The 18290-nt window shown below is 54.2% G+C and overlaps 6 protein-coding genes across 6 annotated transcripts; 4 read left to right on the top strand and 2 right to left on the bottom strand.

Moving 5' to 3' along the window:
- Positions 1-3552: 3552 nt before the first annotated feature.
- PG997_002920 (uncharacterized protein) lies at positions 3553-4230 on the top strand (the record flags this gene model as incomplete). The annotated part of the gene is made up of 1 exon (XM_066807235.1): positions 3553-4230. The coding sequence occupies one exon, from the start codon at positions 3553-3555 to the stop codon at positions 4228-4230; it is 678 nt and encodes a 225-aa protein (XP_066670853.1).
- A 1066-nt stretch (positions 4231-5296) lies between these two features.
- PG997_002919 (GDSL-like Lipase/Acylhydrolase) lies at positions 5297-6759 on the top strand (the record flags this gene model as incomplete). The annotated part of the gene is made up of 2 exons (XM_066807234.1): positions 5297-5473; positions 5578-6759. 2 exons carry the CDS (start codon positions 5297-5299, stop codon positions 6757-6759), a joined length of 1359 nt encoding a protein of 452 aa, XP_066670852.1.
- Positions 6760-7213: 454 nt separating this feature from the next.
- PG997_002918 (uncharacterized protein) lies at positions 7214-9737 on the bottom strand (the record flags this gene model as incomplete). Its single annotated transcript, XM_066807233.1, has 5 exons — positions 7214-8393; positions 8447-8599; positions 8658-9089; positions 9149-9236; positions 9350-9737. 5 exons carry the CDS (start codon positions 9735-9737, stop codon positions 7214-7216), a joined length of 2241 nt encoding a protein of 746 aa, XP_066670851.1.
- A 698-nt stretch (positions 9738-10435) lies between these two features.
- PG997_002917 (uncharacterized protein) lies at positions 10436-11295 on the bottom strand (the record flags this gene model as incomplete). The annotated part of the gene is made up of 3 exons (XM_066807232.1): positions 10436-10800; positions 10869-10958; positions 11040-11295. 3 exons carry the CDS (start codon positions 11293-11295, stop codon positions 10436-10438), a joined length of 711 nt encoding a protein of 236 aa, XP_066670850.1.
- A 2123-nt stretch (positions 11296-13418) lies between these two features.
- On the top strand, positions 13419-14488 carry PG997_002916 (uncharacterized protein; the record flags this gene model as incomplete). The annotated part of the gene is made up of 3 exons (XM_066807231.1): positions 13419-13433; positions 13564-13803; positions 13874-14488. 3 exons carry the CDS (start codon positions 13419-13421, stop codon positions 14486-14488), a joined length of 870 nt encoding a protein of 289 aa, XP_066670849.1.
- Positions 14489-15612: 1124 nt separating this feature from the next.
- On the top strand, positions 15613-18255 carry PG997_002915 (E3 ubiquitin-protein ligase ARI4; the record flags this gene model as incomplete). The annotated part of the gene is made up of 5 exons (XM_066807230.1): positions 15613-16168; positions 16216-16480; positions 16539-17514; positions 17558-18055; positions 18106-18255. The coding sequence occupies 5 exons, from the start codon at positions 15613-15615 to the stop codon at positions 18253-18255; spliced, it is 2445 nt and encodes an 814-aa protein (XP_066670848.1).
- Between the last annotated feature and the right edge of the window lie 35 nt (positions 18256-18290).

Genomic DNA, 18290 nt, shown 5'->3' with positions numbered 1-18290 from the left:
AAGACATTCTCATGGCTTCCCATCTCGCCAATGTTCCTGTATATCATGTGGGAAGTCCAGAGTTACGGCCGATCAGAAAAAGGAGCAAGTGGGTGACGAAGCTCATGTAGATTACGGAAATGGCGTGAACTACAGCCACAACCGCAGCAGCCTGTATGGGACTTGTGAAAGAGTACCTGCGTGAAAATGGGTGCTTGCAACTAGATTCACTGTCAGCATCTACATGACCAGCCTGGTGGAGATGTACCCCCGAGGGATCTCGAAATAATTGCAGCAAGAGACCCCAGTTGCAAAACCGACAATGCCTTGTCAAGGCTGCAGACCAAGCTAGCCAAGCTGCCCCAGCTATTGAGTTCCTTGGGGGCGTAAGACATGCTAGCATGTGTGGCAAAAATCGATGCCCGCAGGCACAGGCTTAGCATACATACCGCTCATCTCTTTGCACAGCCCAATCCAAACCACGTGGGAGGTGTTGTGCACCTCGTCGTTGCCCAGTTGGTGGTGGTGTGGTGGGCAGAGAGGAGACTGGAGACTGGGGCCTACATCAATTGAGCGTATCATTGCAGCCAATTCATCCACCTTTTAGCGGGTGAAGGATTGGTTGCCGCCCTGTGGTAGGTGGTAAGCATCTGGTGCATATGATTGTGACAGGCCAACTCCTTGCCAAGGACGTCAGTGGGAAAACTCATGGCTTGTCTGAATGCTGGGCTGCTGTGACGCTGTTGGAAAACTATTCGAGTCATCTGCCCCAAGCCCCTCCAAGTGTACAGGACGTTTACTTTCCCAGCTCGTTTGACTTGACGGGTGCCATCCTATTCGACGACTGGATACCCAGGTGGACAGGGGGCGGAGTGAGACATTCTGTGATCCTTACATATGTAGGTACGTAGGATAGCTGGGACCCGGCAGCCTAGATGTCCATGTTATTGCTTAATAGCTCGGAGAGATGTACTTGGACTATTGCTATTATCGAAAACTCCTCCAGGGTATAGTATGATTGATCGCGGTCCAGCTTTCGAGTATCCTCGGATGCGACGTCTTGGATAAGTAGAGATGGAAGCAGCAAAAAGGCCGGTCGTCAGGTGCAGCTGTGAAATGAAAGCAACTATCCTTCCATTCCAGAGTGATTCCAAACCTTGCATGGAGTGCTGTGAGCCGTAAGTGCAGGCTTCATATGCAGCGCCTGCATGCTGCGAACCTTGTACGCAGCTTGTGTTTTGTATGGCCTTAGTAGGTACATAAGGACCGGCTTGCTTGGAGCTACTGCATCAATACCAGGGTGCATTTGATGATGAGACATGGAAAAGACCGAAACGAGAAAACACCGAGAAACAGGATGGAGAAAAGAAACAAAAAGCGGCCTAGGTACATTTGTTAAGATGGTAGTCGTAGGGCAGTAGGGCTATCTAGCTAGGGGACGACCTGGGAACAGCGGGCAGGGAAGGGATCGATCCAACCAGCCATCCGGGCTTGCGCTTTCCTGCAAGCTTAAGCAGTTTAGCTACATCATGTAGCCGCCGCGTCCTGAAACATTCTATTGCGCCCTTCGATCGAGCTTCGTTGAACCATCTTGATCTCTAATCCAAGCAAATACAAGCTCAGGGTAAAGAAACAATCCTTTTACGTAACATGTGAAGAGTGGCGGCGCAGTCTGACTGCCGGTCAGGCTGTCTGTCGGGCGGAAAGATCCAAGATATGTTGGATGACGGATGGCGATTGCGGCACAGCAGCAGGTTGATTCCTACCCACCCTGCCACCTGCACAAGAACTGTTTTCTGGGCCACCGACGCCCTCCTTCAGGTAATCTAATCGCTGTTATGTAACTCAGCAGGCCCCATCTGCAGCAGTTCTGGTGGTGAAACCCTGCCCCCGAAGAGCTGCCCGTCTGGCCGAAGCAACAAAATCAACAACCCCGACATCAACGCCTCTTGGTTACCCCGGCTTGGTAGAGCGCCGTCATGAGTTGGTTAAATATGCATGCGCTCTTGTGACCTTCAGATGGCGTTTCTGATCCTGGTTAGGTACGTGGACATACGCGACACACATATTGAAGAGTTATTACAGACTGACAGGCAAAGCATCCATGTTGCATCGACATACTGCTGCAGCTGATCTTGGAGCTTTAACCCCCTGGCCCAACATCCAATCAACCTACCACGAATAAGATACAGGAGTAAATCCGGGTCAACAAGATAGTTTCTTCGGCGGCACAAGGCCTTTTGCATCTGTTAGTGTCGTGCATCTTCCCTCTCATCTTGAGGTGCCAATGCAACATTGCCAGGTTGGGTATCGGCTCTGGGTCTGCAGAGAACTTTTGTCGTCGATCAGATCAGTGCTGGGAAGCAAAAATTCCATGGGCTTACCGAGAGACTAAAGGGGCGGAATGCAGCCGCTAGACAGCACTGTTTTCCAGCAACCGCATACGACCAGCTCGCGGTCAAGAGTATCTTGGTAAGACATTACGCCATTTCTCAGCGAGAAAAACGCAAGGCTAGAAAAATCCAAGTACTTGGGTCGGCGAAATCGTTGTTTTCGGTCATTTAGGTGCTCGACCTGGTGCTAACGTGCCGCATATGGTATGCGATCTGAGACAAGTGACTTGGGGGGTTGCAGTGGGAAGATGCCGCGGGCAATTCTTCCACAATAATACCAGACTTATCAAGATATGATATGACGACAACCCTATGTACTGAAGAGTGTCAGTCACCCAGTTCGGTCGAATATGCAGGGACGTACACGTACCGTCTACCAAGGGTGTACATGCTGCAGGAAAACGAATACTTGGGAGTTACATACCCAGGGATTCTACACCTTTTACCTATGGTTTCGGCCCCCGATTCGAATCCATAAAAACCGTGTCAGCAGGACTTTGCGGGGGAGCTTTCCGGACGCATGCCCAGAAGCAGAGCAGGCCCGAGAAAATACCGCAAATGCCAGTGAGGCGAACGTCAAAACCGAAAGTCGCTTTTGGAGTACCTAGGACTTTTGTATTCCCATACCTAGACAGGGTTGGACTGCCAAGGTTGGTGCAACGTTGGATACTTGTGGTCAGGTCAGTATACCATTGAACGTTCTGACTTGCCCAAGGGCCCAAGGGAACCCGGAACTAGACGCGGTCTAGGACGATGGGAGCTACCGCCTCGTATTTCGAGAAAAAGAAAGGAAAAAGAAGGAAGCTCATTGCTCAACTGACATCTAACTGCCATGGACATAGAAAGTCCTACCCAACACAGGTAAAGCTCGACGTACCAGCTCAAGGTCAACACACGCGCACCGTATGATATAAAGCCTTTCCTGCTGTCGCTTGCAAAACCCCCTCCTCGACACCATCCATCCTGTTGTATACTCCCCAGAGACCTTCTGCGTTGTTCTGTGTTTTGATGGGCGGCTCGGCACGCCTTGAAGTACAGCAATACGATCTTTCGCAGTTGCAACTTACACACTGCTTGCTCCCTTTGAGACAACCTCGCCCGGTCTCCGTTCCACCCCAAGCACTACAAACCACCATTGTTCAGATATCTCGTATCTCGTCTCATCATCTGAAGACTCAACATGTCTGTGTATAACACTTGTTACAAGAAGCGGCCCTCGACTCGCAGCTCCCGGCACACCGTCCAGGAGGACCAGTTCACCCGACAGCGTCCTCCGCACTTTATACAAGAGAACATCCCGTCGGGGCAAACCGCCGGGTCCTTAAACGAGCCCACAGACGAACTTGCCCAGGAACTGGAGAGCATGGCCATGTCTGGAAGAAGAGAAACGGGTGCACACCCGATAGGCTCTGCCCGCACCAGCACTAGCACCTCCAACCGCACCCCGAGTGGCCGCCGCCCAGGCATTGCCCAATGTGCCCTCATGCAGGCGCAAGACCCCGCCAAATACTCTCTGACGCCGGAAACGCTCGAGGTCTTCAACCATGAGCAAGGCGGCCATGAACACTACCCCAACTTCTCCAATTGGTGCTCCGGCACGTATAATCCGGGTGCCCAGCCGTATGCCATTGCCGATGCCGCTACCACCGGCCCGGGTTATAGCACGTATGCGACCAGAACTGCACGGAGCCAAGCAACAGACACATCCTGGGTTGTCGTCTCGACCCCGGACGAGAGACAGGACCGCATCGCCGAGAACATCAGCGGGGCCGGCGCCCTGTTCTATGACATACCTGCCGAACCAGCCTGGAATGACTATGATACGATGTACGATGTGTATGGACGAACCCCTCGATAAACAACAGAAAAGCAACGCATGGGAAGGAGTTGCTTGATTAGAGAAACCAGTCTCTTTCATGATTAGAATGTTTGGACATGTACGGAGTTAATGCTTCATTTTCGTTTTCTTCATTTGATGTTGGCATTTTCGAATTCGGCCAACTTGGCCAACTTGGCTACCCAATAGTCAAAACGATCTGGGGTGACGACGTTACAGGGTCGGGATTAACAAGGGAGGGAGGCCTTTTCTGATTCAGGGTACACAGAGTAATCGATCCCAATGTTTCATAAGAGAGATCGACTTCATCTCAAAGTCGTTACAAATATAACGCTGAACCATGTTGGCTTGTATTTAACCCTTATAATGCTGTGATCTCATGGGATACATTGAACGGCCAGAATAGTCATAAGCCCAGTACTCGAAACCATCTGGCAGCAGCCGGAAAAGCAAGCACCCATGGAGACACTCGTCCACATACAGACAGGAACCCAAGTCGGAAGAAGAACAGCCAAAAGGAAGAAGAAGCCAGCCCGTCGGGTCCCTTTTTTCTCCAACTCCCATTCCCCAATTCTCGCGTACCTGGGGTCCTAATTTTTCCGTCGCCTCCCCGCACTCGCGATGCGATTCATGGAGTCGCAGTGACGGAAGACATTCTTGCCGCCATTTAGGCTAATACACAAGAATCGATGACCCAGCGATAGAGAATATTCGGAAACTTGACCAGGGCATTTCGACCAGGGCATTGGAACGGGTCTGGACTTTTCCCCAATTTTACCCCAACTTGGGGAAAAGAAAGCACAGGGGGGTGCCACTGTTACCCCAGCTTATGCCAATTGCTCGGCGGAAGAACACCCGTGATAGTCGATGGACCAGCAGTAGAGGATGAGGGCTCGCTTGCGATGAGGGGAAATGCAACAAGCGGTGGACAATATAAACAGAAGGCACTAATATATGATGTGATTGCGCCCAATACATGCCCTGAGCTGGTGGGTGCAAGTTTACCACTTGATGCCGTAGACACTGGCCGACTTGCGTGGATATCTCATATCTTCGTCTTCCAGCTTCGTCAATACGGCTAACCACAATGCATATCTCAAGATGGCCCACGCTCCTCCTGCCACTGCTTCTCAACAGCGTCGCAGCACTTGCCACCACCGACGGCCATGCCAACCATGAGGAGGGCGGCAAGAAGCACTGGACGGGGATATGGGCAACGATGCCACAGCTCACTGAGCCGGCCAACTTGCCACCAGCACCATATGTGAGTGGGAAGAGAAAGAAAGAGAGAACCCGACATGCCTCTCCAGATGAAATAGGGGGTGTTTCCCCATAACAAGCACTCACACTGACACCGCCCCTGACCAGAACGCCAACGGTGTCGTCTTTCATAACGCCACAATCCGCCAAACCATCAAAGTCGCCCTGAGTGCCCAGACGATCCGCCTGCGCCTCTCCAACGCCTTCGGCGGCTCCGATCTGCCCATCACAGTGGCGACCATCGCGCTACCGGCCAACAAGAACGGCGCGACGGGGCTGTCGGCCATCGACCCATCCACAGTCAAAACGCTGACCTTCTCGGGCGGTGGGAGCAGCGCCAACTACACCATTCCCATGGGCGCCCTCGCAGTCACGGACCCGATCGAGTTCCCCGTGGAGAAGGGCGCCGTCATCACGATCTCCCTGTACCTCGCGGAGGGCCAGACGACCAACCTCATCACGTCGCACCCGGGCAGCCGAACAACATCGTACTTCGCGCCCGGGAACGTCGTGAGCGCAGCCGATGCTGTTTCGTCCGAGGCGGCCACCACCAAGAGCGCGGACCACTGGTACTTCATTTCTGCCCTCGAAGCCTGGCTCCCGCGCCCCAAAACCAGCGCCCTTGTCATCGTCGGCGACAGTATCACCGACGGCCGCGGCAGCACCAAGAACCAGAACGACCGGTGGCCAGACCAGCTCCAAGCGCGCCTAAACGCCCACCTACCATCCACCACCGCCGCCATCGCGATCCTCAACCAAGCCGCGGGCGGAAACCGCGTCCTGCAGGACGGCCTAGGCCCCAACGCCCTCTCCCGCATCGACCGCGACGTGCTGGGCCAATCCGGCGTCCGCTACGTCCTGCTCTTCGAAGGCGTCAACGACATCGGCACCGCCGTCGCCGACCCCGCCTCCCAACAAGCCGTCGGCACGCGCCTGATCGCCGCGTACGACCAGATCCTGACCCGCCTGCACGCCGCGCGCCTGCCCGTCTTCGGCGCGACCATCACGCCCTTCTGCGGCGGTGCGCCGGGCCTGCAGCCGTACTCGGACCCGGAGCGGGAGCGGACGCGGCAGCGGGTCAACGCGTGGATTCGGGACAGCGGCCGCTTCGACGCCGTCGTCGACTTCGACGCGCTCGTGCGCAACGCGTCCCGGCCCGACCAGCTCAGCGACGAGTACAACAGCGGCGACTACCTGCACCTGAACCCGGCCGGGTACAAGGCCATGGGCGGGGCGGTCGATCTGGCGCTCTTCGACAAGTTCGCTGACGGCGTGGATCGCATGGTATGAAAAGGGGCTGGAAGTGTCGACGCGGAGCTTAAGAGTAGAGTCTGGTAGAGATCAGTAGCAAATAAAATAGTGCCCCAACACCAGACAAAGATACCTGCAGGGCACCTGGGCTCGCCCCTAACTTATGTACACAGGCTAGGTAAAGCCTAGCGCAAGAGGATCATCAAGTGGCAAATCAGACGCGTTTGCTAGGATGGCCCGTAAACATTGGGCATCAAAGTGAGGCGAGGGTCAAGATCACCGCGTTGGCATAATCCAAACCAATAAGCAAAATCGTAGCAAAGTGAATCCAAAAAATCAATCGTAACTGTTTAATGGGAAGAATCCTGAATTACATGAAGCTCGAAGGCTTTCTTCTCAATGAACGCCAAGCGCTATGACTCCGTTTTACCCCTTTTTCTATTGGCTACATCATATCCCTCTAGGCAGCACAAGGTACGACAGTCTGATGAGCTTATGCCCATAAGCGGCACATACCGTCGGCACCGGCAGACACCAGCCATGGGTTGGTTGGGTGCCAGTCGATATCCATAACACCGAGATTATTGACCACTTTGTGGCCCTTCAACTGCTTCAAAGGCACCAGCGTGGGATCCGTCATCAGGTCGTTGTGGACACGTCCATGGAACAACTGGATTGTACCATCGTCACTGGCATCCGCGAACAAAGGGAAGCTGCGCGAATACTTGACCTGTCTGATGGCATTGGGATGGAAACGCATTGTCTTGTAGGGTCGGGCAGACAGCTCAAGATCATGCCAGAGCAGCCGACGATCGTAGGAACCAACAATCAAATGGTCACCAGAAGCGGCGTGGATGTCGAACGACGAAATCCAGCGAGCTCCGGGTTGTATGGCCTTAACCAACTCCTGCTTTTGCAGATCGTAAACTCGGATGGTTCGTTGCAGGGCGACGAATAGGAGCGGCCTCGAAGGATGGAACTGAGCTGTCTGTGCCAAGCCCGGAAGCTTACGGAAGGGGATTTGTGTCAAGTGCTTAGACAGTGTGTGAATCGCTACGGCAGAATGCTTGCCGGTAGGTGACACAGTACAGAAGAAGTCGCCACGTCTGTGCCAGTTTATGACCTTCACGTCGGCACGTACTGTGATCTTCAGAAGCACTCCTTGGTCCTCGAGTCGGGCTCCCGGACGGGCCCAAGTACCAGGCGGGTCCTTGCGAGCTCCGTTGCTGGTCAGGGTGGCCTGCTTTCCATTGGTTGCGTATCCGAAACCTGTGTCGAGTGCGGCCCGGTTCGCCTGCTGTACCTCTTGGTCCAGCATAGGCGGGATAATGAAGTAGACGTCTTGGCCTGCAGCAGCAGTAAGAATAGCACTTCCAGGGCGCCATCGTACCACGTTGACAGGCTCGTCAGCACTGATACGGATGCTGGCCATCTGCTTGCCGCTGCGAAGTTCCCAGAACTTTACAGCACCATCGTCGCCTCCACTGGCTACCCATTGGCCGGTAGGGTCGACTGCCAAAGAGCGAACTCTGGTGCCGTGGTTGTACTCAACAGCACCAACCGTAGGGAATGGCCTCAGCTCCTCAGCGCGGGGAAGTTTCGGAAGCAGCGAGTTCGGATCGATATTCAGACGTGTTCTCCTAACACGGGGGGCGAGGTAGAGATCGAGACACCTGCAAAAATTAGTGAGCATTGGATCCCAGTTCGTAATGGTGGAAATACATACCGTTCAAAGGTTTCCTTCACGAATGTATCGTAAGCAGGTACCTTGCGCAAAGCGTCATAGCCTTGAGGCAGATATGGCTTCGGCCTCTCCTCAGGGTCTGTCTCTTCCCATTCCTTCTTCTCATCTTTGCTGGGAAGGTACTCAGGGGGAGGGCTAAGAGTGACCGTTAGTTACATGTACAGAAGCAGCGAGCGGGAAAGGGAGTGCATACTTGTATGACAGATCAAATCCTGGTGGCGCCACCTTCGGGGCCGGGATGTGCATCACATGTGGTGGTTGCGCTTCCTCGTTCGCCCATAAATCGTACATCTCTTCTTCCTCATCTTCGTCCTGCTCCCGTTCCTCCGGAGGCTTGTACGGTTGTATGCGTCCTTCACGGATGGCCCGAACAATCTTCATGATTCGTTGCTGTTCATGTTTACTCGGCAAGAATCGGCGCTTGGGCTCGGGTGCTGCCGATATAGGCATGGTCTCCTCCTCATGAGTAAACCATGGGACATACTCGGGGTATGGGTCGTATCCCTCTTCCGGAATTTCCTGCATCTGAACCTTGCGTAGAAGCTCCAATTCCTCCCGGCTTAGGTTCAGGGGCTTGCCAGTGGCAGGGTCGGTAAGGCCGGTCCAGCCCTTGGGGATCTCGATACTGAAATATTAATTAGGATCATGCCCGCGACCAGATTATACGCCCTTGGAGTGACTTACGTATCCAGGAGGGCATCAAGAGCCTTGCCAGAAGCTGGCCTCATAATCTTCTTGCCGTCAATGTTGTAACCGATATGTGGGTATTGATCTAATACAAGTAGTTAGCAAACATGAACAACGGTATCCTGACGAGCCGTGGAAGCGCCAGGTGAGCCTAAAGACCTTGAGGTTTGTAAACCCCCAGGAAAGGTGTAGACATACCGTAGAACTTCAACGGAATATCTCCTATTGTGTTTTCCGGATCTTGCGCGTCGGAATCGTCAGAGTCGTACACAGGGTCGATCTCGTCGTAAACGTAGCGCTCGCCGCCATTGGCGTCCTTCTCGACACGGTACCGGGGCCCGTCGTTCTCGTCGTCGTCCTTCTCGTCGACATCTGGTTCAGACGGCACCTCGTCGCTATCGAGGTCCTCCTCGTCTTCTCCGTCGACATCTTCGGCCTCGTCGTCGCTGTTCTCTTCGTCTTCCGAGTCGTCGGAGAGCACACCCTCCAGTACGCCATCGCCGAACTCATCGTCGGAAAAGGTAGCAGCTTCGGCCTCTGCCGCAGCAGTGGAAGCCTTGCGCTTCATTTGCGACCGTGGAGCCATCTTGATGCTCGGTTGCGTATTTGGACAAAAGTCGTTGCGCAGGTCGACTTTTACTGCACTTGAACGCCGTCTAATTGGGCCTGGGACTTTGCCTGTAACTTTTTTCGAGCTAGGTGGGGTCCCTAATGTTTTCTGCCGCCCGGTAACTTTTTGGCTCCTTACCGCCTTCCAATCGGGGACCAATAGCATGGCTTCAAGCAATTGACCGCCTGAGCCGTCAAGACTCGACTCCCACCACAGTGTCTGCAGGTGGGATTGGAATTCCAAAAGTTAGAGTGTTGGACAACGCGGTTTTCAAACATCAACATTGGGGTTATAGCTCAGTGGTAGAGCGTTCGCTTTGCATTTGCAAATCTGCGAAAGGCCCTGGTTTCGATCACCAGTAGCTCCACTCCAGTACGAATTGAAAATTCTCTTTTTGTCGTTCCTGATCATTTTTTACTTACATGCATCAGAAAGATCCAAAGTTCGGTTTTTTTTTACTTCTCTTCTCTATCCCCTTGATGGCGACAGCGCTGCTCCCGCCATGCCATATCGGTCGGTCTGTACACATTCAGAAATATTCAGTGCCCTGGTGTAATGTTTATCCTACTGGGCATATTTTCGTGTCGCTTACAGTGTGTGGTAACTTTCATACTACAAACTAAAATCATGTATTTATTATTTGTATCTGAAGTATACCCAGTATCCAACAACAGCTAAAACTTCCTCTCGTACTTGAGATCCTTGATGTCGGCATCGGTCGAGACCCGGACACGCGAGCTGCGGATCTCGGATCGAGACATAATGGCCTCATACACGGCCGCGAACTCGGAAGCGGTCGTCACGCCATGCTGCTTCGCGTCTTCGTCGACCTCAACGCGCATGGCGAGGTAGATCTCATTGAAGCGCACATTGGTCTCGGCATTCTCCCGACTGGCGGCAGCAGCCATGCTGAACAGGGGACCTTGCGTCATGGCCGGCAAGGGGAATAGCCCCAAGTCGCCTTGGGCTCCGGTGCAGATGGTGTAGGTCGCAGGTTTTCCCTGCTCCAGTAGGTAGCCGATGGTATCCCGGTATGCGACTGCGAGATTGTTGTGGTCAGTGAGGTGGGATCTTACAGAGGGAGAGAGAGTAGGGGGCTCAACATACAGAAGTTGGACTCGAAACCCCTTGACATGTTGTCGCGAAGCTGAGCGGTGGTAATGTCTTGCAGAGCAACTGGGATATAGTCGGCGCCAACTTGATAGCAGTTTTTGTTAGTATAAGCTAATCGTCTTGCCCATTACCTAGTAGGTAGTAGCAGGAGGAGGGAAAGCTTACCACAGGTGAATACGTGTTGGAACGCTGGCAACTTCCCAGCCCGGACCTGTTCGACTACACCCCGTATTCCCGTGTCAGAGACCACATCGGCTTCAACCAGAGTGACCCCTTCAGATGTTCCGAGGTTCTTGAGGAGTTTCTCGCCCGACTTCTGGTTCCGAACGACGGCCAGAACTTGTCGCTTCGAGTTCAAGGCAGCCGTAACCGCAGAAGTGCCAATGTTGCCGGTCGCACCGACTACGAGTACGGTCTCCATTGCTGTTGACGTTGAAGGTATTATTTGGGGGATTGGGTTGGAATTGTCCTCTGGAATGTCACCTGCTTCAAGACGATTGAGTTTGATGATGATTTGATCTACAGCACCTACGGTCGGATGGACGAGTCTTTATAGATGCTGCTTAGATGGTCTTAACAGCTTCAGGGAACACTGAAGATTATTGATACAGACAAGAGTACAGGAGTATCTCTTTGATGGCATCCCACACCCGTCTGTTTGTGACGATTTGTCAACCCACGGAACAAACTCGCAATTCTCGCGCCTACCGCAGTATCATTTGAGCCGAAAAGTCCGGCTTTGTTTGTGATCAAAAACCATGCCAGACCTGTGCCTAGATATGCAGCAAAAAGTCAAATACTTGGCGACGCAGCATGTTACGCTGAGTGGTTGGTGGATGATGTTCGATTTGTCCTGCAGCAAGTCGATTGGTAATCCTTCCGGAGTTGGCACGTCACTCCGCGGAGGATCTAGCATGATCTACAGCTATGTTGGTTGCGATCTGATAAGCGGGTGACGCCTGTTCTGATGGAGTTAGACTCCTCTTCTCCATGATTTGGCCATGCCGCTTGTCGCATTACTTGAATTGCAGTTTGCGGAAACACATATAGAATGGATCAATAGCTGTCGGGGTTTTTGGGTGACTAAAGGCGAAATCATGAAGAGAGCCAATCCATCATGAACCAGGGGATAGACTGCGGAGTTATTGGCGGCATTAGTTGCTGGCAGTATCCCCGGCACTAGGTTCCGCGAAGCGGCGTCGGGTTTGTCGGCCGTCGGTTCGTAGCTCGCGGACTCCTTGACTAAAATCCGTACTACTTGTAGGATTGATCATGGGTATTCGGTTCTGGCCATGTCCACTTACACTTACTATTACGCTGCGGACTAGAACCCACTCGATTTTCCATAGAAATAGCTAACTCCGTGTCAGCGCCGAGTTGTAGGAAACGTAAAGCGAAACACTTCTGCCTAGGACTATGCCCTGCGCTCCGCCACAGACCCAGGTTCCCATGAGAGCCTCGTGCCATTTCTACAACGGTGTGTTATCTTGTAGGAGCGATATATATACTCTTATCGTTCGTTTGCCGAACCACAAGTATCTTCACCCACTTGCCCAATTCTGTGCAAAGCTGCGGAACGAAGCATCCGCTTTGCGCCATCGTCAAAATAGATCACCGAAGCCTTTTTGAGGTGGCCTCATGCTTTAGGGATCTGCCTTGTGCCCGTAGGGAGGCATATTTCACCCAGTTCGAAGGCTGTACAGCCATAGCTGTTCCACATAATCGTTGATAGCGTCTTGGTGTCAGTGACTGCGCCGTAATGATGCAGGTGTCCGCCAGTTTCACAATCCAGAGGCTGATTTATACTGACGAGCTATGTTGTCGACCTACCCTGATTGGTGGAATCTCTGGATGAGGCGATCGCAGGCAAATATATAACTAGGTTGGTGGCCCAAATGATTATCAAAAAGCAGTAATGGCAAACTAGTAAGTTGGTTATGGTCGCTTCGTGGAAACGTGAAAGGCCGCCTGCCCAGAAGGATGATAAGTCGAGCCTCGGTTGATCACATCGTGTACGCTTGGCGGATGGCGGAGGCAGTAGTCAGTCACAACTTGGAAGTGAGCGTAGATCCAGTGCTGTTTCAGAATACTCCTTGAAGGAAAACTGCTTGGTTCTATTCAACAAAATGACCACAAGTGGAAATAGTTGGATACAGTTGAGATCAAACGACAAACAGACACTGAGAGAACACTGCGACACCGGCGTGCCTGTTATCTCAACTGATGAGGAGTAAGGACGGGAAGTCCAGAGCACGCAAGACGGTTAATAATAAACTACCGGGGTTGGGGTGGGGTATCCGAAGTGGGGAGTCGGTAGCAGCAGTAGCCATGGCCCGCGTACTTTAACCCGCTACGACTAAAACAACTACAATTGGACATTCGAGGAGAGATTGCGGCGAATGTCCGAAATAGCTCTTTTTTGATCTATGTAAACGCATACAGTATATAGCCCTGAGAAAATAGGCTGCATCTTCGACTACTATAGGAGGATATTGTATCTGGATTGCTGCTCTCTCTTCATTTGTTGATCTTCTTTCCGACGTCATGCCTTCTTTCTCTGTAAGTACCTCCCTCCTCGGCTTACGGTGGATCCCGTTCGTCTCGTGTGTTGCCGATGAGTCTGGGGGAAGCCCGTGACAATGTCGACTTCATACAGATCGTATGCTAATACAATTGCCTCGACCTATAGCGTCTCGTTCGGTTCCTCGCCAGAGATGGCAGAGTTTACTACGGTGATGCCATTCTGCCCCGTGGTGTCACGGATATCGCCAAGACCCGGCAGGCCCGCATCGTCACGGGCGATATCTTCGGCAAGCACGAGGTGACCGACCAGGTCGCCGATGTGCGTCTCTTGCTGGCGCCTCTCGCTTTGGATGACGTGAAGACAGTCCGGTGTCTTGGGCTGAACTACGAGAAGCATGCCCACGAGGTACGTGCCACTTCCCGCTCCAATCGAGAGTAACTTGACATCGCCATTTGCTGAAACGTTCGAACTACAGTCAAAGATGGCCATCCCAAAGTACCCGGTGCTCTTCTACAAGCCGGTGACGTCTTTGGCCGGGCCGACAGACCCTATCCCCGTGCACCAGATCGCTCAGGAGGAGGCCGGCCTGGACTACGAGTGCGAGCTCGTCGCCGTGATCGGCAAGCGCTGCACCGACGTGTCCGAGGCCGACGCTCTCAACTACGTGCTCGGCTACGCCATTGGCAACGACGTCTCGCACCGGGACTGGCAGATCAAGCGTGGTGGTGGCCAGTGGTCCCTCGGCAAGGGTTTCGACGGCTGGGCCCCATACGGACCGGGCATCGTCTCGAGCGACCTGATCAAGGACCCGCAGACGCTGAAAATAGCGACACGAGTCAATGGGCAAACCGTCCAGGAGGAGAACACGGCGGATATGATCTTCAATGTGAAGCAGACGATCTCCTTCCTCAGCAAGGGCCACACACTCTTGCCTGGAGACTTGATCTTCACAGGCACGCCGTCTGGCGTTGGTATGGGTCGGGAACCGAAGCTGTGGCTGAAGGACGGCGATGTGGTCGAGGTTGAACTCGAGTCTGTGGGCACTTGCACTAACACGGTCGAGTTTGCCAAGGATACCGCTAAGCTTTAAGCGAGACCGTGTAGACCGGGTTCTGAATATGAGCTCATACTTGCTATGCCTCGTCCTACCTAATAAGTGATTGGACTGGTGGACTCCAGTAGATTTTAAAGACCCCGAATGGTACGGGCGCAATCCCAAGGCCATATCATTGGAACGACGAATTGAGGCTATAAGTTTGCACGGTAAAAGAAAACGTCCATATGCGACTATGACCATTGGCATGGCTTTCTATACATGATGGATCAAGGCTTTCGGCGGCAAAATCGGCAACTGCAAGGCTTCTCTTGCAGGATTGCGGCTGTTTTCCGTTGTGGAATGCTTCAACGCAGCTGACAGGTTGGGGGAGCACGCTAGGTCAGCCATGCACATGGTCTGGCGTCGGCGCAGTAGCTGTTGTTGTGTTGCACCGCCCGCCACCACAGCAAACCAACGGCCACCACGGTCTGCTTGTGTACAATCCTCCACAGCCTCTCCTTATCAGGCAGCTTGTCTTAAACGTCCATGAAACCAAGGTCCATCGAGCACATTGAACAAGGTGACTTTCCCCACCATCAGCTCCCACATGTTTGACTTGCCAATCAGCCCAGAGCGTGGCTTAAAGGGGGGTCATGCCCGGTGACCACTTCTGGGCAAGGCTCACTTTCGAGTAGTGCGCTAGAATTCCGGAAGGAATCATTATAGGACAAGGGGGCTAAGTTGCGACTTGACTTTTGTCCCTGATTGCTGGATTGGGTGACCGGGGCTGCATCACAAGTGGGCTTCTCCTCACCATCATGCCTTGAGCGCCGGCCTGCCTGGTGCGGCTGAGACTCAGTATTAGGCTCTCTGGCAGCAATGACCAAAGATCTGGTGCAAACCAGCTCAAGTGTCAGAATTGGGTTGCGGCTGTCCCGAACATCTCATTCTCAGTTTACATAAATATATTAAAGCGGACCAGATTGTCTTACTTTGCAGTATTGATTGTCGCCCATTTCGTAGATGGTACTCCTTATTTCGAGTATGATTCTCAGGATTAACCCTCGAGATAACTAATAACCACCCAGGCCCAGTTCGAATCGAATATCATCAAACGAAGCGGCGGGGAATGGTAATTCACTTCCAATTACTGTACATGGAACTGTCGGCCCTCACACATGAGCTCCGACTCTCTACACCTTGCTGGCGATCTTGCTGTAATCGCCGCTACACTAATCGCCTATAAGGTGTTTGACATGCTGCTGGTTCCATCCAAGCAAGACGACCAAGATGCTCCGGCAATCGCAATAACCAAGGCTCCCAAGGGAGATAAGCCAAGATGGAAAGGAAAGGGGAAGGAGATCATTAGAAAGCCGGTTCCGACCACAGCATCTGCTGTTGACGATGACACAGAAGAGGCTGGAGGCCCGGTGGACTGGACACAGTACGAGCCACCGCAAGGACTGACTGACGCTCACCACTTGGAGTTCGATATCATCGAAACACTCCTGAAAGAGTCTATTGAGAACGTTAAAGCTCGTATAGTCGAAAAGGCGGTGCGCAAAGCCGAGACAGAAGCCTTCACACACGAGAACGATGAGACGGAAGGGGAAGCCGTCGAGACAGAACAGACTGAAAGCGTAGCACCAGAGGTTGCTCAACAGTCACCGAGTACTGATGGGTCACAAACAGACCTGACGACTCCGGCGTCCGAAGCCAGCCCTCGACCATCAGGTTCCGCCTCTGTCACCTTTGCCGGGACAAGACTGACAATAGACAAGCACGGTCTATTGCGACCAGCCCCTATTCCCCCAAATCAATCAAGCGTTCGCTCCTAGGCTTCTTGCGACGGCTCAACAACAGCGACAAAGCCGAGTCCAGCAGTACTTCCTCCTCACGTACTCGATATAGCACAGCATCAAGTCTGGATCTGGATGCACGTTTGAACGCACTGTTGGTCGGGAAGGGCCGCGATCACCGGCCCCGAGACGAAAGCACACCGGGTAACAGCACTGATGCTGAATCTTCTATCCACAATGAACAAGTGTAAGTTATATCCCGCTGATCTTCACGCGCCACTCTTTCGAGTTGACCATATCTTTAGCGAATGTGTATCCTGCCTTGACGACTTCGATCCCGACGAGATGGTGAAAGCACCCTGCCACAACTACTGCCAGGACTGCTTCACGCGCCTCATCACCTCCGCCTGCGAGCACGAGCAGCACTGGCCGCCCAAGTGCTGCCTCAACCCGGTCCCCGAGCCGACCATCCTGGCCGTCACGGACGAAGACCTCAAGCAGCGGTACCGCCGCCGGGCCCAAGAGTGGAACATCCCCGTCTCGGAGCGCGTGTACTGCCACCAGCCCGAGTGCAGCGCCTGGCTGCGCCCGGCCCAGATCGACCGCGCCCTCAACGTCGCGCGCTGCCCCGCGGGCCACCGGACCTGCACGCTGTGCCGGGCCGCGCACCACGGCGGCGGCACCTGCCCGCAGGACACCGACGTCCAGCGCACCACGCAGCTGGCCGAGGAGGCCGGCTGGAAGCGCTGCGTCGGCTGCCGCGCCTACGTCGAGCACAGCGACGCCTGCCAGCACATGACGTGCCGCTGCGGCGCGCAGTTCTGCTACGTCTGCGGCGCGCGCTGGCGCACCTGTGCTTGCACCATGGGGCAGCTAGCCGCCGTGAAGAACGCGGCCCGGGTCCGGCAGGAGGCGCGCGCTGTACGGCAGGCTCAGGAGGAGACCGAGGCCGCCGAGGCGGTGCGGCTCGTGGCCGAGTTCGAGCGCGAGGAGGCGCGCAAGGCCGAGCTGCTGCGGCGGGAGCGGGAGCGGCGAGAGGCCGAACGCCGGCGCCGCGAGCTCGAAAAGCGCATTGCGCGGGAGGAGGCCCGCCGTGCCGCTGTCGAGACCAAGTTCGTCAAGCTGCGCGACGCCCTCGAGGAATTGCACGCCCTGCAGCGCGTCGCTGTAATACAGGAGCTCGAGCGCCGCGCCACGGAGCTGCAGTATGAGGCCCACACGGCCCGGATCGCGCTCGGCGAGAAGAATGCGATGGAGCGCGAGAGGCTCCGCACCAGTGCGGTGTCGAAGCTGTCGGCGCGCGAGAAGGAGCTGGACAAAGGAGCTCGCGGCGCGCATCAAGGAGGAGCGCCGGGTCGAGGAGCAGTACCATGCGCAGCTCCAGACGCATTACCGCAGTTTCAGCGTCGGCAGCAAGAAAGGCAAGGAGAAAGAAACTAAAGAGACCGTGGCGGCAGATACGGTGGCGGAACGCCAGATCGAGAAATTGATGAAGACACTCCGCCGTCGAAATGACGAGGGCTTCGCGGCGTGGCGTAAGTGGATGGACGGCGAGTGGGAGACGTACCAGTATCGCGTACTCGACGGCCGCGACATTCGGCTCGAGTCGCTCGACGTGGCCGAAACCCGGCTGGAGGAGTCGGCGCAGAAGGAGCGCGCGGCTTTCCAAAAGGAAAGGAGGGCGCACCTGCAGTGGGTCGACGTCGTGGTCGAGGAGCGAGAGAAGATGCTCGCCGAGATGAAGACGGACGAGACGGACAACGGCGGCGAGGATATCGCGGGATGGCTCGCTGAGCAGGAAGCGATTGCCACTGCGGCCCTAGTGGACTTACCCCCTTCTCCTCCACGTTCTTCTCCTACATCTAACCATAGTTTGCCTCTTCCTGGCTCTTTCCCGCGGCCCCTGAGACCACCGCCTTCTCTACCTACTCCTTCAGTCAGGAGGACCGCGCGTCAACAAAATGGCGTAATCCCGGAGATAGCACCTCGTACCAATCGACCATATGTTGTGACATCAGTTAGATAATCAGATAGATGCAACAGCAATATGACATATC

This window comes from Apiospora hydei (assembly GCF_038363865.1).
Source record: "Apiospora hydei strain CBS 114990 chromosome Unknown utg000004l_segment0_segment0, whole genome shotgun sequence".
NCBI lineage: Eukaryota > Fungi > Ascomycota > Sordariomycetes > Amphisphaeriales > Apiosporaceae > Apiospora > Apiospora hydei.
Note: the sequence above shows the minus strand (reverse complement) of the source record. Positions and strands in the feature narration are given on the sequence as shown.